The following is a 16,190-nucleotide window of genomic DNA, read 5'->3' as shown; positions in this document are numbered from 1 at the left end:
ATTGTCCACATTCAAATAAAGAAGACCGTGCCTGACCAACTCGTTTGAGGAAGTAACTGAAGAAAGCCCCATGATGTGATCACCTAAACTTCCAAAAAGTATTTGATAAGCTTCAGCATGAAAGATTACTAGTTAACATGTGGGGATTCAGGGTAAAATTTGGGAATGGCTAACAAATTGACTCAAGAGTAGAAAACAATTAGAGGAATTATGTCGAGGTGGGGCGGGGGGGAGGTTCTGATTGGGGTGACTCTGGATCTGGGTTGGACTCCTATTGTTTCTAATTTACATTAATGAATTATATTCAGAAAATCAAATGAAAATGGGTGAAACTGATAGATGATACTACATTAGGAGGGGTAGTTCTCCACCGGGAACGCTAAAGATGAAAATTTACCCCATTCTAGATGCGCAAATTGTAAAGTCTTACTGGAAGGTTGAGCTTATATAGACCAAATGGCTTTCCTTAGTTTTATTTATCTTATGGCTTGTATCAACATATTAAGCAAAGATATTTACCACAATTTCTATACTTTTCAATTGAGAAGCTCCAACATCCAGTCACCTATAGCCACTGGATTTTAATCAGATATTTTTTCCTTATAATTTTGTCCTCTCCACTCTTGAAGGTATTGACTCTTTGCTGGATTACGACTCCACAAGCAACAGATCCTTGCTCATTATTATTGATGTGTCAGTAGGTTATCTGATCATGCGGTATCACAGCCTAGTCCAAACATGGCCTTAGATGGTCATACGCATGCACTTTCAATTGCTGGATAGCAACCAGGAGCGGGGTTCCTGGCCAATTGCCCACTCGCGAACATGGATTCTGAGCGCAATTATTGCACTGTTACCCCCCACCCAGCTTAGGCTGGCTAACTCAGCACAGCCCGAGGATCAAACTGAGGATATTCTTGGTCTGGATCGATCAGCTACTCACTCAATAAACCCACTGAGCTGTTAGGGGAGCTTTATCAAAGTTTTATAGTGTCACAAACAAATCCTGTTGGAATTCCTAGAACACAAGATTAGCAAACTAGGATCCTGTAATGATTTAAACATTTTGTATCATTTCTCTAAGGGAAACTATTATAGACACAGGAGTACCTCAGTTCTTGGAATAAGATTCATTAAGATTCTCTGTATTTGGGTCCTTGTATAAATAAGGTTTGACTCTTATTTGAAAAGATATTTTACTAAATGAACACAAGACTAAGTTGCCTTCTTTCGTTCTCTGATCTGGACTGCTCATTCTCTCTTGCTGGCCTCTCTGCTGGTGACAAACCGAAGGCTTTTCCCTAACTGGGCTTTCAGTAATGAGATCAGGCAGTGATTACAGAACAGCAGAACCCATTTTTCCACATCAGTGCATCAGATTTTTTGTAGGAAAACTGTGTGAAGCAATCAGCTGCTTCCCAAGGTTTGTGTGTGTGTAGAGGTGGCATGAGAACATCTTGCAGCCTGTGGCGTAAACCCACAGCTTTGGTAAGCGTGGATAGTTGGGTAAATGTTTTTCAGATTAATTCTGTATCACAATTTAATAGCTATAATTAAAGTTTGCTGCAAAACATAATGGCCACTGGGGGAATAGGCCTATTACACACATGCAGTGAGGATAGTTAGAACGTGAGTAAGACTGCATGGATTCTGACAGCACTCAAACACAGGTGTACTATTGTTTGAGTAAATCAACAAAAGATGGATTTGTTTCTTGAAATAAAGAACAGTATGCTCATATTTGTACAATTGTCAGTTTTTAATTTGCTTATTTGAACCATGGACCAATGATTAACTTAGCTGTTCAATACAGTAACGGAGGAATGTGTTGGTAAGTCCTCTTGTGTGACTGTGAGATTATGCAGCTTCTGGTAACTCAGCCAGTGATGCAATCTTTTCTATCAGGTTTATTGCTCTGTTCATGAAAACATCTCATAAATATAACCTGCATGTCAGCTGTACTTTCTGCCTCTTACCAGCCCTTTCCACTAGTGAGATACAATAGTTGTATATGAAATGATTTATTTTATGGCTTAAAGTTTTCATAAATTAGCATTAAAGGATTCATATATTACCTTCATTTTTTATTTCAGCTGTTACTGTTTTGGCATCTTTCCCAGGAAGAGTCTTCCTTTAATTTACATGGATAAATTTATTCCCAGCTGATTTGGACAGTGGGTAGTATTTTAATGACTTTATGATTATGTATGCAGAATAGCTTTGCTTGAATAATTAAGTTACTTTGAAAAAGACTACACAGACCGAAGGATGCCACAGTGACACAGCACACCCATACATAACAGCAAATGCAGCAAGGACATAGTATTATTAGCTGCAGTTCATAAGTAATTTTAAAGTACTGTTAATCATGACACAAAGGTCGTTTTTAAAATCAGAATAAGCTGCTCAATGGATAAAACTCTTTTTCATTAACAACTGGTGCGACGGGATTAAAAGGCAAATGCTGTCCCAGATGGTCAAATTAATATTGTATTGATTAGCTGGAGTAGCACAAAGCTGGGATCCTACAAAGATTGCTTTCATTTTGACCTCCTTAGTGGCTAGTGTGTTCTAGATTGCTAGTCAAGATATGTTTCCTACCATATCAATTATGAGTCACCATTAAGGGAAATCTTCCTTCAGCTAATTAGATGGAATTGTTAAATAAAGATGTTTTTGAGCTTCATTAACGAGCTTTCCGATGGGCCTTCCACTGGCTCTGACCTTTGCATTTAAAATGAGAACTCCTGCGATTTTTCAGATGGTTTTTATTTTTTTAATATGAAGGTGTTTGTAAGAAACAATGGTTAACCTCCCTCATCAATCGATCCAGAGGTTCCTCAGTGTACGCACAATGTGACTGATTTGCACTTTTGTGACAGAAACAAAATTTTACTTTTGCGCCAATTTTGATTGTGTTGCAGTGAGCGGATGGCAAGGGCATAGCACTGTGGTGTCATAGTGTTTTGATGCGCCTGTGATGGCTGTGCATTTCATGTCTCCTCATGGCAAGTCCCTGATCTTGACTGCACTGGCTAGGAGGGGTTGGAGAGGCAGAGTGAGCACATGGTCCAACCTAGGTCATTCCCAATAGAAAAGAATGGAAAAATGGTGAGCAAGTCACTGTGAGCATATGCCAAACTAGCCACTGGCTCTTGAGCAACATAGACAGTTGGTTTTTTGTTGCCTATGTATTATTCCATTTTTACTTTTAAATGTGGCTTGTTCTTGTCCATACTGTTTCATCCAAACCTTCAGATGTAACAGGCTTGAGCTTTGGTGGTGCTCCATGGCTAGAGGTAGCACTGAAAACTTTGCTGTGTTTTTTTGCTGCAGGAGGTTAAGTGAGGTATTTCTATTGTTACTTCCTTTCTGTTACAGCAGGCTCAGAGAGCAAAACTACTCCACTATAAGTGGCAAAAGGGTCTCATGCATGTGGAAAAAAGCAATACCTTTGTATGCTTGTTGTACAGCATTTTGTGTGTGTGTTATCTGGTGACTAGGCCCAGAATTACCCTATTACCCTGTAATTCATGGTTGCATATCTACAAAAACAAATTCAGTTTAAATTTACTATGGGCTTCAGATTTAGATTAAATAGTTGAATCCCAAGTGCAGCAGATAAATGCTTCATGCTAGACCTTTACAAATCACTGGTTAGGCCTTAGCTGGCATATTGAGTCCAATTCTGGGCACCACACTTCAAGAAGGATGTCAAAGCCTTGGAGATGGTGCAGAGGAGATTTACCAGAATGGTACCAGGGATGAGGGTACCAGGGATGAAGGAATTTAGTTACATGCAGAGACAAGAGAAGCTGAGATTGTTCTCCTTAGAACAGAGAAAGGTAAGGGCAGATTTAATAGAGGTGTTCAAAATTGCAGGCTTTTGATAGAGTAAATAAGCAGAAACTGTTTCCACTGACAGGAGGGTCGATAACCAGAGGACATAAATTTAAGATAATTTGCAAAAGAACCAGAGGGGAGATGAGGAGAATTTTTTTTAACACTGCATGTTGTTATGATCTGGAATACACTGTCTGAAAGGTTGGTAGAAGCAGATTCAATAGTAAATTTCAAAAAGGAATTGGATATATACTTGAAAATGAAACATTTGCAGGACTATGGGGGAAAAGAGTGAGGGAGTGGGACTAATTGGATAGCTCTTTTAAAGAGTGGGGTCAGGCACGATGGGCTGAATGGCCTCCTTCTGTAAATGATTCTATGATTTAGACTCTCTGTAGAATCCATCTTATTTTCCCACAAGATTCCAGGAGCCCTGGCTAGAACAGCACAAAATGCCTGTCTCACAGCAGTCACTGTGCGTAACCCTGTTGTCAATGGACATGCATGTTAACGGAGGTGACACATTTATTAACAGTACTGTATTTAGCCCAGTTGGAGTTTTTTAAATCTACATAGTGTTGTATATCACTGAGAATGTTTATATTTCACTAGAACAAGGCTACTGAATTGAATTGTCACCTTTTCCTTTACGACCATCCTTGTCTAACATTTACTGTCGATTGTTTTCAACTAGATACTGTATGTTTTCATAAGATTTTCTTCCTTCTTGTCGCCTACATGACATTCATTTTTCTTCTCTTTCCATATTGCATCTCATTTCTGGATGTAGCAAGCAAGGGTGTCTGACTAGTATGCCTAAACTGAATAAAACTGCTAAAAGGTGAGGTTACCTTGGAATCAGTTGAAATAGAAAGTTGTACAGTGCACTCTGCTAATGCACATATCTCTTTTTCCACATTTCCTGGCACTCTTATCTGGCTACAAGCAGGGTATCTATAAAGTGCAGCAATTACATTTAGAAAAAAAGGTACTTTTCATTGCAGCTGGAATAACCTAAAGAACTTGACTGGACTGAATAAAGAGGTGTTAAACTGGGCTGTACAGGAAACCATTGACATTTGCCACGCTAGCAATTGTCAATCTGTTGCTATATGCTGAACAGGACTGGAGGGAAAAAACAGCATCAAACATGCAATGCCCTCAAATAGCATCTTCCCATATGAGCAGCACACTCCACCGGAGGAGAGCATTTATTGTGCACATCTGTTTTACCTTAACCTGAGATTTGTGGTTTAGATCACCACACAGCTTCCCAATATGGGTCCCGCTGATAAATCCAAAGAATTCCTCTTGTTATCTCGGTGGCAGCTGTCTATTTTTGGCTGGATTTATTTGGTTAAACTGGATCTTATATTTATGAGTATTATTTGCTCTCTTTAGGCTATAGAACGACACAGAAATCAATACTTATTTCCGCTTACACAGTGATTCAGGAAATAAGTCACAGTTAAAGTTGTGCTTTGTTCAAAATTATTTTACACCATTAAATGACAAAGCAATGTTTTCTTCCTGAGCAATGAAAATTAGCATGAGGTAGAAATTAAGTATGCTGTAGGTACAGACTCGACATGCAAGCGATCAGAGAGGTTTCTATTAAAAAGGGTTTTTGCAGAAGACCAGGGATTGCTTTGCTTTTACACATGAGCACTCAATTCCTCTGATCGGGAATACATTTGCTACTGGTTCTACTCTGGTTCTTTTTCCATTAGTTTGGATAATTCCATTCCTGGAAGCTGTAGTATGTCCTTAATGGTACAAAAGTACAACTCTCAGCAGTTTAAAGCTACAATACAATGACTGGAAGTTTTACTGAATGCAATTCTGGGTTTCTAATGGAACAATTTTTCCTTTTTGTTTTACTGCCTATTATGTCACTGGCTACAAGGTATTTTTGATGAGAGCAGATCTCAGGAAAATGAATTCAACACAGGCTTTCATTTTTCATCAGTGTACCACAGTAGCTGGTATTAGAGATGCAATAAATGACTTGATTATACATGGCAGCTGATACAATAGAAATGGAGACACTACATCATTCACTGAATGAACGTAATCATCATTTCATGCTCTTTAGACACTCCAGAAAAATCTCACAGGTTCTTGGGTAAATGATTTTAAGATTTTTAAGTAACAAGTATAGCAGCTAGAAATGCATAAGTTAATTATTCCAATATTCCATTCAAACTAGCGAGATAATAATCTTCAAACGTCATTTGTGTAGTGATTAGAAACCCGTGCGCAACAAGCTAGTAATATTCTCCCTGATACACCACAGGACTCTCCGGCAGGGTAAAATGTTCTTCCTATAAGTGAGGCCTGCCTCAAAAAAGTGCATCATTCCATTTCCTTCCAGTACTCAGTTCGTTTCAGTAATGGTGTTTTTTAGATAAAGTTTACTTTGTTGTTTGGGTAGTTTTGTTACGAATTTGCGTGAGACATGGGACATGTGGTGCAGGATGTAATGGAGGGCATTCGGTGCTATAAGTAATAAAATAAAGTGTGTAATAGCTATTGTCAAGCTGCAATAGATGTAGTGATGTGATACTGTTTATTTTTTAATATTTTTGTGACTTCTTTACCCAGAGAGTGGTGAGAAAGTGGAACTCGCTACCACAGGGAGCAGTTGAGGCAAATAGTATAGATGCATTTAAGGGGAGGCTAGATAAGCATATGAGGGAGAAGGAAATAGAGGGTTATGCTGATAGATTTAGATGAGGAAAGACGGGAGGAGGCTCGAGTGGAGCATAAACACCGGTATGGACTGGTTGGGAGAATGGTCTGTTTCTGTGCTGTATATTCTATGTAATTCTATGTACAGTAACTGCCTTAACTTATAGACCCATTAACAAAACTTGGTGACATAATTTTCCCTTTTTAAAAATTTTTCAACATTTTTATGTTCCTCAATCTGTGGAATGCTACTTTTTCACTTTTTGTCCTCAGTTTGGGCACCAGGTCTGGTGCTGCATGTTTCAGAAGCAAATTAAGCACCCTCCGTTCTACCCCCAAAATATTTTGTAAACTTAGACCCAGAAGACTGCCCGTACTGGACCACTATTACATTCCCATTTCTAAATCTCTTATGGCCTCTTTGAGTGAGACTGCCAGTTTAGTGTGATTCAGTAATGAAGTGTAACCTGTTCTGTGCTTTAGACTTGTGCCACTTAGGGCCTTGATCAAGAGTATCCAAACTCATTCCACCAACGCCTCGAATTTAAAATTCTCATCCTTGTATTCAAATCCCTCCATATCCTCACAGCTCCCTATCTCTGTTACCTCTACCAGCCCTGCAACCCTCCGAGAACTCTGCTTTCCTCCAACTCTGGTCTCTTGTGTATACCCCACTTCCTTCGCTCCACCATTGACGGCCATGCCTTCAGCCGTCTAAGCCCTAAGCTCTGGAATTCTGTCCTCAAACCTCTTTGCCTCTTCACCTCTCTCCACCTTTAAGAATCTTCTTAAAACCTACCTCTTTGACCAAGCATTTGGTCACTGTCCTAATGTCTCTTTCTTTATCTCTGTGCCAATTTTTGTCTGATTATGCTCCTGTGAAGCGCCTTGGGAAGTTCCACTACGTTAAAGGCATTATATAAATGCAAATTGATGTTGTTGAGGAATCTTACAAAGGCTACTTTCATCCTGTCAGTCTGGGCTGGATTTAAACCAGGCTAACCAGAAATTGTACACTGGGAGAGAACCAGTAGATTGACGGTTAGGATCAGATCAGCCATGATCTTATTGAATGGCGGAGCAGGCTCGAGGGGCCAATTGGCCTACTCCTACTCCTATTTCTTATGTTCTTATGTTCTTAAATGTAAGGACAATGCTGTAACCCATAACACCACACAGATATTCTTTCACGCATTTTATTTCATCTCAACTATTTTGCATTCAACAAAGAATGATTTAAGGATGGTAAAATTGCTATGGGAACAAAGATATCACCATAATGTGTTAAATTTTACATGGCTGAGCTAGAATAAAGGTTTCTCTCCCAGTGTGCACATGGTTCTGTGATGTGTTGGAGGTATACTGACGATCTGTTTCTCATTTGGACAGCTAGTGAAGAAAAATGACATGTACTTTGTCATTGTCTTTTGCAACTTCCATGCTAATAACAAACGAAGAATGGAAAACACAATAGAAAACATTTAGGGCTGGATTTTCTCAGCCCCGAGGAGGCGGGTATGGAGGCGGGACTGCCGGTAAAGTTGCAGAATTTGGGGGCGGGTGGCAAACCCGCTAACCAGAAATGTAAGGGCAATGCTGTAACCCATAACACCGCACAGATATTCTTTCACGCATTTTATTTCATCCCGCCCCCAACCTGCCTCCGTGCCCTCTTGCCAGGAGGCGGGAAGCCGCCCTGCCCCGGGTCCCATCTCCTTGGAGGCGGAAAGGGATTAAAGCCTATTAGCTGCCTGTTAACAGGCAGAAAATAGGATTATCCCCATTTTTTGTTCTGAAGTGCGGGATTCCTGACCTGGAGGATCCCCGCCAGGGTGTAGGAGCCGAGTAGGAGGTCTGCGGGGGTTGGAGGGGTCTGAAAGTGCAATGTAGAGGTTAGTGATGGGTACAAGTGTGGAGTGGTGAATATGTGAGGTGAGTGTAAAGTGTTAAAAAATGTTAACTTACCTTTGTTTCTGCCTACAGCCTTCAGCCGCTGTGGAGCCGGAGTCCCAACATCTCCATTGTAGAGATCACAGACTGGCTGTTGGATCCCCCGATCCAACATTCATCTGATTTCTACAAAGTAGAAAGGTTTGATGAGTCCTGAACATAAGGGCTCATCAAACTACACAGAATGTCAGTGTTTGACAGCTTCACAGAGCTGTCAAACGATGACATTCCTTCTTTCAAAAATTCTTGACAGATCACACGTCATACATTGATGTGCTCTGTCACTGACTTCCCCTAATTGGCCTGCTGAGCCCGCCGGGTCAATCAGGGGAAGATCCCGCTGGTTTGCCAGAGGCTGATAGAGGCGGGACTGAAACCAGGCAAGCAGCAGTCCCGCCTCCAAGACGTCTCCATTCATAAAATCCAGCACTTAGTTTCTCAACATCAATACGATCAGTAAAGAAGGAAAGATTAGAACCAATGTTCACATAAATCTCAAGAGACCACTTCAGCTACCTCAGCTACGAAGATCATTCCAGCCCAACCACATAAAAATAGCCAGAATTTCAAGAAACTCATACACCTGCAGAGAATGTGCTCTGAAAAGAAACACCCAGGGTTCATCCAATTGGGTCAGCGACACACATTATTCTGTGTTAGTAGAGTATAGCCAGCATAGATTTAATATTATAAATTTAATAAGGAATCCTGTGGCAGAAAATATACACAGAATTTTTCCAAACAAATTCATCTTTGTATTGGAGCAGAGTTTCTTTACTCTTCAACTATACTCTTGATATGTAATAGAAAAAATGTGGAAAATTAGCCACAAACTTAGTAGAAGCACACAGAATGTCCTCAAAATTCTTACGGTTTTTTAAAGATATAGGCCTAGAAATTCAGTGGTTTGCGCCAGCCGCTAGCGCCTTAGGAGGAGGAGATGTGGGGTGCTAAACGGCTAGCGCCCGGGTGCAGCGCGATCTGCGCCTCTCGCGAACTTCAGCTAAGGTTTCGCGGCGGCGCAAAACCTTTGCGTGCGCTCAGCTGCGCGCGCAGATCCTGATGTCATTTCATGGTGCAACGCCCTTTGTGCGCCCCAAACCGGAAATTCAGTGGCGCCGGCCTATTGTGCGCCTGGCGCCCCTAGTGACCGGTAGAGGGGAACGGTTCCCAGTCGCTGCGGGGCGCGGGGGGCGCTAGTTAAAGGGCACTCCTCCTGCAGTATAAATGGCAGCATTTTGCACCACTCCTTCTTTGTGAGAGACGGATCTATGGAGAGAGACAAAGGTAGAGAGCTTTCTGGTTTGGCTCAACACTCGCACAGGTACTTGTGGCTTCAGGCCACAGCTTTGCACTTGTCTTTAACTTCAGAGCCATAGCATTGATTGGAAACATATAATGGGGGCTGCAATGGGTGGAAACATTGGGCTTCTCCATTGCATTCAAAGGGCTCAGAGACGCCGTGAGAGAGTGCCAGTCATGGCCAGACGGAGAAGGTGCAACAGGCGTCGGCAAAGGAGGCCTTACCCACCCAGGGTATACCGCCAGCAGTTCTCATATCTGAACATGTCTGAGGAGCAGTGTGTTCGGAGGCTGCGATTCAGAAGGGCGGTGGTCACTGAGATCTGCCACCTGCTTTGCGGAGATCTGCAGCCACAGCTGAGGAGCAGGACGTCTCTGTCGGTGGCAGTGAAGGTGACGGTGGCTCTCAACTTCTATGCCACTGGCTCCTTCCAATCCGCTACTGGGGACATTTCCAACATCTCCCAGTTTGCGGTACATTGCTGCATCCGCCAGGTGACCAATGCCCTTTTCAGAAGGAGACATCAGTTCATCTCCTTCTCCATGACCGTTGACAAGCAGCAACAGCGTGCAATGGGCTTTGCAGCATTAGCAGGCTTCCCCATGGTGCAGGGCGCCATTGACTGCACGCATGTGGCTTTGCGGGCACCTCTAGAGAATGCCGAGGATTACCGCAACCGGAAGGGCTACCATTCGCTCAACGTGCAGTTGGTGTGTGACCACAGGCAGCTCACCCTAGCTGTCAATGCCCGCTTTCCAGGCAGCAGCCACGATGCCTTCATCCTGCGCCAGACTTCTGTGGCATACATGTTCGAGGCCCAGCCTCGCCCACGAGGATGGCTTCTTGGGGACAAAGGCTATCCTTTGTGCACCTGGCTGATGACCCCACTCCGTGCGCCCAGCACCCCTGCTGAAGAGGGATACAATGACAGCCATCAAGCAACCAGGAACATCATTGAGCAAACAATCGGCGTGCTGAAGCAACGGTTCCGCTGTCTGGATCGTTCCGGAGGAGCCCACAGTACTCGCCTGAGCGAGTCTCCCATTTTGTTGTCGTGTGCTGCATGCTGCACAACCTGGCTATCCGCAGGACTCAGCCACTGCCAGCAGACATTGGAGGACCACCAGAGGAGGAGGAGGAGGAGGAGGACCAGCACAGGAGGGAGGCAGAAAGTGCAAGGGCCGCCCGTCGGCGGCTTATTGCAAGTCAGTTCTAGGCCCCCTCTCAGGGAATGGCTTGTGCCAATGGCAGAAGATGAATGTAGCCGCTCCACAAGCCCTCAGCCGAGCAGGGCAACCAGGACTTCCAAAAGAAAGCATGGATAGTGCGATTTAAGAATTTTTTTTACTATGATACCTCTGTGCCCTTCCCACATAACAAACTAATGGAGAGAAACCCCCACCAAAAACACAAATACACCAGTCTCGGCCTTTACAAGTAAAACAAATACACCAGTCTCGGCCTTTACAAGTAAAACAAATACACCAATCTCGGCCTTTACAAGTAAAACAAATACACCAGTCTCGGCCTTTACAAGTAAAACAAATACACCAGTCTCGGCCTTTACAAGTAAGACAAATAGACCAGTCTCGGCCTTTACAAGTAAAACAAATACACCAGTCTCGGCCTTTACAAGTAAAACAAAACATTTGGCCACACCTTCTACTTTTTCCCCTGCGAGGGTGATGCGTTTCGCATCCGTGACTGGCCCCTACCCGCCCTGCAGCTCCTCCTCAATGGGACCCCAGTGGCTGCAGCAAGGCTGGGGGAAGGCTGCTGAGGGTCAGATGGTGAGACGGCAGATGCCCTTGGGGGTCGGCCTGGACCAGCTCTGGGCCTGGAGGGGCCGGCTGCTGACTGCTCCAACTCTGCTTGGGCGGCAGCAGTCTGTCCAACGGCTGGTGGCAGCTGCAATGGAGGAGTGACAATTTTGGCTGCAGGAATGCTGCCAACCTGACAGATCACAGGTACTCCCTGGTCGGCTGATACATTGGCACTCGCACGGGCCAGCACTGCAGCATGCGCAGCAATCTGCTGAAGCACAGACTGCTGGGCTGCTGCGGCGCGGCGAGTGCCCTGGCGATGCCTGGCCGATCCAGCGAGGGTGGCAGCAGTTAGTGCCCGTGTGGCCCTGGTCTGTGTCTGCATGACACCAGCCAGCGAATGCACGGCACGACTGAGCACTTGGCTAGAAGCCGCCTGTGATGCAGCGAAGTCCTGCTGACTCCTAGCCTGTGCTGCCGCGAAGTCCTGCAGACTCCTGGCCTGTGCTGCACTGAATTGTTGCAGAATCCTGGCCTGTGCTGACCCGAATTCCTGCACACTCCTTGACAGTATGGAGTCAGGCATCCTTGCCACTGCAGCCATGAGCTCAGTGTGCCTGCGCTCAGCCTGGGCACCCATTTCCGTGAGGATCCGCACCTCCTCTGCGCTCACCGTAGCAGGACTGGAGGCCACACTCACCCTCCGGGGAGAAGGCCGCCGAGCTTCCCCACCCCTCCCACGTTGCTGCAGCCCGCTGGTCCCCGGAGCTTCACTATCCTCCGAACCTTCCCCCCTGCTCCCCTCCAGGGAAGGCGTGTCACCATCATGGCCATGGGCTGCCTTGGCTGAGGGTGTCCCTGATGGTCTGGCTTCCTCTTCCTCCTCCTCTATGTCTGACTCGGACACAGTGCCAGCTTGAGGGGCCGCCTCCTCACCTGGCGAGTCACCATCTGAAAGCAGGGAGGCACAAGAGTTGCTTTAGAGTGAGGACAGGGCGGCAGCGAGGGAGGCATGAGTGCTGCTATGCAATGCATTGGTCCAACAGTGGCAAAGGATGCTGGTGTGAGGCGCAAGTGGAAAGAGAGAGGTCAAAAAGGTGATGCCCTTACCATTGGGGCCCACAACAGGGTCGGCATCTCCACTGGCGACGGGGCCAATCAGCCGGCCTGACATAATGCGCTCCACACGCTGCTCCAAGTCGCAGAGCTGTTTGAGGTCAGGATGGCCTCCCCCGGTCTGACGCTGCTGCCTTCGGTTGTGCGCCAGCTTGCCCTGCAAGAGAAAGGACAGCCTCTAAGTACAGTGTGAAGCCCTGATCTTGCCTGCACTGCCTCCCATGGTGGATTAGCCCTGACAGTGTGACGCCCTGATCTTGTCTGCACTGCCTCCCATGGTGGACTAGCCCTGACAGTGTGAAGCCCTGATCTTGTCTGCACTGCCTCCCATGGTGGAATAGCCCTGACAGTGTGTAAAGTCCTGAATGTGCAAGTGATTTTCATGACAGTCCCATAGCTGCTGGATGAGGGCTGGGCATTAGGGCTTTCAGGTCCCTTTGCCCATAAAGTGAGGTGCACATGCAGGGATGAGGAGGACACTGGAAAGGGTACTCACCCTGACAACCCGAGTGAGGTCGTTGAACTTTTTTCGGCATTGTACAGGAGTCCTGGCAACCACGCTGTTGGAGGTCACCCTGTTTGACACCTCCCTCCAGGCTTTCCGATAGGCGCTGGGCAGCGGCCTCCTGCCACCTTCAGGGAACAGAACATGGCGCCTGCGCTCCACTGCGCCAACCAGCACCCAAAGGTCACCCTCGCTGAAGCGCTGCGCTCTCTCCCTGGCCTTCTCCATTGTCTTGGGCATTGAACAGTTCAAGCAGCAGTGGTCAGGCCTTGCTTCAGGGCTGCAGTGTGCAGGGCGTGGCAGCCAAACAAATCCACCCTCCCCCTTTAAGAGCTGACCGGCGCCAGAGTGTCTGCCTTCAATCAGCAACTCGCCGCACCTGCGCTGCGCCCGCCCTCGGGGGTAGCGCCCCGGACCGCCGGCTTAGCGCCTAAAGATAGTCGTGCATCGCCTGTTTTAGTGCAGCAGCAACCTCTTGGGGTGATGCAACTGAATATCGGCGAAGGTGGCGCTAAGTTGTGCCGGGCGCAAACTTTAGCGGCCGCCCGGCTGTAGCGCCCCAAACGTGGCTATACTGAATTTCTAGGCCATATTCTTTTAAAACATTAAATCAGCTGTTTTTAATTGTAGCAAATACTGAATATTTACTTTGTATTAAACAGATTTGAAGAAAATTTTGGAAAAGGCAGCCATGTGCTTGGAAGACAGTGATTTGAAATGAGTAGATATTTCTCAATATAAATATAACTGCAGAGAAGACATCAAAGTTTTGAACTAATGAACCATTTTTTAACCTAGTGCTGTGAAGAGAAGCAACTCTTCTGAACGTGTGTCATCAGCTGCACGAAGAGAAAGCTTTGGAGAGTCAAAGAACAGCAGGACCCGCACTGGGTCAACTAGCAGTGGTTCCAGTGGCAAAAAGACCAGCGAAAGGTAAATGAAAGTGCATATTTACATTTTCTAAGATTTCTACACTATCTAATATTTAAATGAGGTTTATTGCCTCTGCTATGAAGTAAAGGATTAACATGGGATTTAGCAGATAGCACAGCTAGAAAAGTCCACTGTTAGGGGTCGATTTTCATTAAGCTGTCAGGAAGGAGGCGGGACTACAACTTTCAGGTTTTAGTCCCGCCTACATCGACGTCCAGCCAATCCACGCGATTTTCCCTTGATTGACCTTGTTGAGCCTGTCCAGCGGACTCAGCAGGCCAATTAAGGGCCACCCGACAACAGGTGACATCATAGACTGAAATTTCATCTGTCAAGAGGGTTTGACAGATGAAATATCAGTGTTTCACAGCTGTTTGAAGCTGTCAAACACTGACAGTCTGACTTCTAACATGAGTCCTTCTACACAGACTCAGTTAGAAATCTCGCCGGCAATGAAAGCTGAAGGCTGTCACTTTTGACAGATCGCAGCCATTTTGCTTTCAGTGCCGGCTGAGTGATGGACTCCTGAAACCTAGAGGAAGAAAGGCTGTTAAGGTAAGTACAGGTAATTTAAACTTCTTTACACACTTTAGACACACCAAACACACTTACCTTTGCACTCATGCACCTATCACTCACCTGAACACCGACATCGCGACCCCTCCAAGTCCTTCAACCCGACGGCCCGCCTACTCTAACCTGGCGTGGTTTGGAGCTGTCAGGAATCCCACACGACACCCCTCAAAATAGGGATTAGGCTAAAAACTGCCTGTTAACTACCTGTTAACAGGCAGTTAATTGGCACTAATCCCTTCCCGCCTCGGGTCGGCGGGTCCCAGTGTGGGGCGGGTACCCGCTTCCTCTGAAACTTACGTGGAGGCGGGTTTTGGGCGGGATGGTGTCGGGACCCCCGAATTTGGGATTTTTGCCCCCCGCCCGCCTAAAAGCCCGCCTCACGGCTCACTGAAATTCTAGGCCTTAGTGTTCCCTTCCTTAGAGGTCAAAGGGCTTCCCTAGAACTAAACCTGTCAACATGAGAGGATTTATTAATCTCTTCAGTGTGCAGCAACAAACTAGGGTGTTACCCAGACAAACCAAGGGCAAGTTCTAAAATCTTCAAATGTGTTTTATCAAAACAATTATGACATTTTTATCTTTAACTGGGCAGTTACACTGCATAGTTCGAATTGTGAAGTGATTCCAATTGGTAGGAACACTAAATGTGCAGTGTAAATAAAGGTAGACTGGTTCAGTTCAGGTTTCGATGTCTGCTATTGGACCATCTTGAGGAGCTAGTCTCACACTGATTGATGCTGAAACAATCTGACATGATGTCAGTATTGAACACTAACCTCAACTTGTGTCATGTGCACCTGTGAGGCTGATGAGGATTAAGTAGCTGAGTGTTCCATGTGCCAGCACTGTGGATGATGGCCTGCAGATGGTGTTGTGATGTTAACCACCTCACAACCGTCATAGGCAGTTCCAAATCAGCTCAACAATTTAAAAATGAACTACGGTGTAATTTTTAGACTAGAAAAATAATTGTATTCTATTAATACAAGCAATCTATGTAAGAGGTCCTGAGACTGATGTCGAGATTCAGTTTAATATTATTTCTTTCACAGCAAACCCAAGGATCCTCTCTTTAATGCAGGTGAGTAGTTTTAAAAATTATTCATTTTCAATACTAGTTTTCTGAAGTGTTCATTTAAACTGTCAAGAAATTGTAACATTCTTGCTTTTTTGCTCTTTACATCCTTTTCCTACTTTGATTTTCTTGCTTTTTGAAATCAAAGCTTTTGCCTTTCATTTTCCTAAATTCTCAAATACCTAATTTTGGAAAGCTAGGGATAGGAATTCAACCAGAATACCACAGCAGTGTGGCATCCACATCAGGCATTGGTAAGAAAGCTCAGATAGAAACCAAGTGGGACTATTGACTGCCGATGAGACATAGGGTTTGTGTTAAATAATGAATGAGTCATAATGTGATGCTCAGATGATGTATCCTTTTACTTTGCTTAATAAATTTGTGAAAGAGAATTGCTATCAAGCAATGGAGTACATGTTCCTGAGGTTTTTG

General features: G+C 45.0%; 1 protein-coding gene across 13 annotated transcripts in view; it reads left to right on the top strand.

Moving 5' to 3' along the window:
* eml1 (EMAP like 1) overlaps positions 1–16,190 on the top strand; it is a 310,966-nt gene that overhangs the window by 225,607 nt on the left and 69,169 nt on the right. For 8 of the 13 annotated variants that reach the window (XM_086003007.1, XM_086003002.1, XM_086003006.1 and 5 more), the window contains 3 exons: positions 4,634–4,684; positions 13,970–14,104; positions 15,733–15,761. In XM_086003007.1, the coding sequence (XP_085859133.1) occupies positions 4,634–4,684; positions 13,970–14,104; positions 15,733–15,761 (215 nt within the window). Of the gene's footprint in view, positions 1–4,633; positions 4,685–13,969; positions 14,105–15,732; positions 15,762–16,190 lie in introns of those variants that run through there. The other 5 variants (XM_086003008.1, XM_086003009.1, XM_086003004.1 and 2 more) reach the window with 3 other exon arrangements.

The sequence above is a fragment of the Somniosus microcephalus genome, chromosome 12, assembly GCF_052327205.1.
Source record: "Somniosus microcephalus isolate GS21.2 chromosome 12, FLI_Smic_1.0, whole genome shotgun sequence".
NCBI classification, from domain to species: domain Eukaryota; kingdom Metazoa; phylum Chordata; class Chondrichthyes; order Squaliformes; family Somniosidae; genus Somniosus; species Somniosus microcephalus.
The sequence above is the reverse complement of the archived record's forward strand: the minus strand, read 5'-3'. Positions and strand labels throughout refer to the sequence as shown.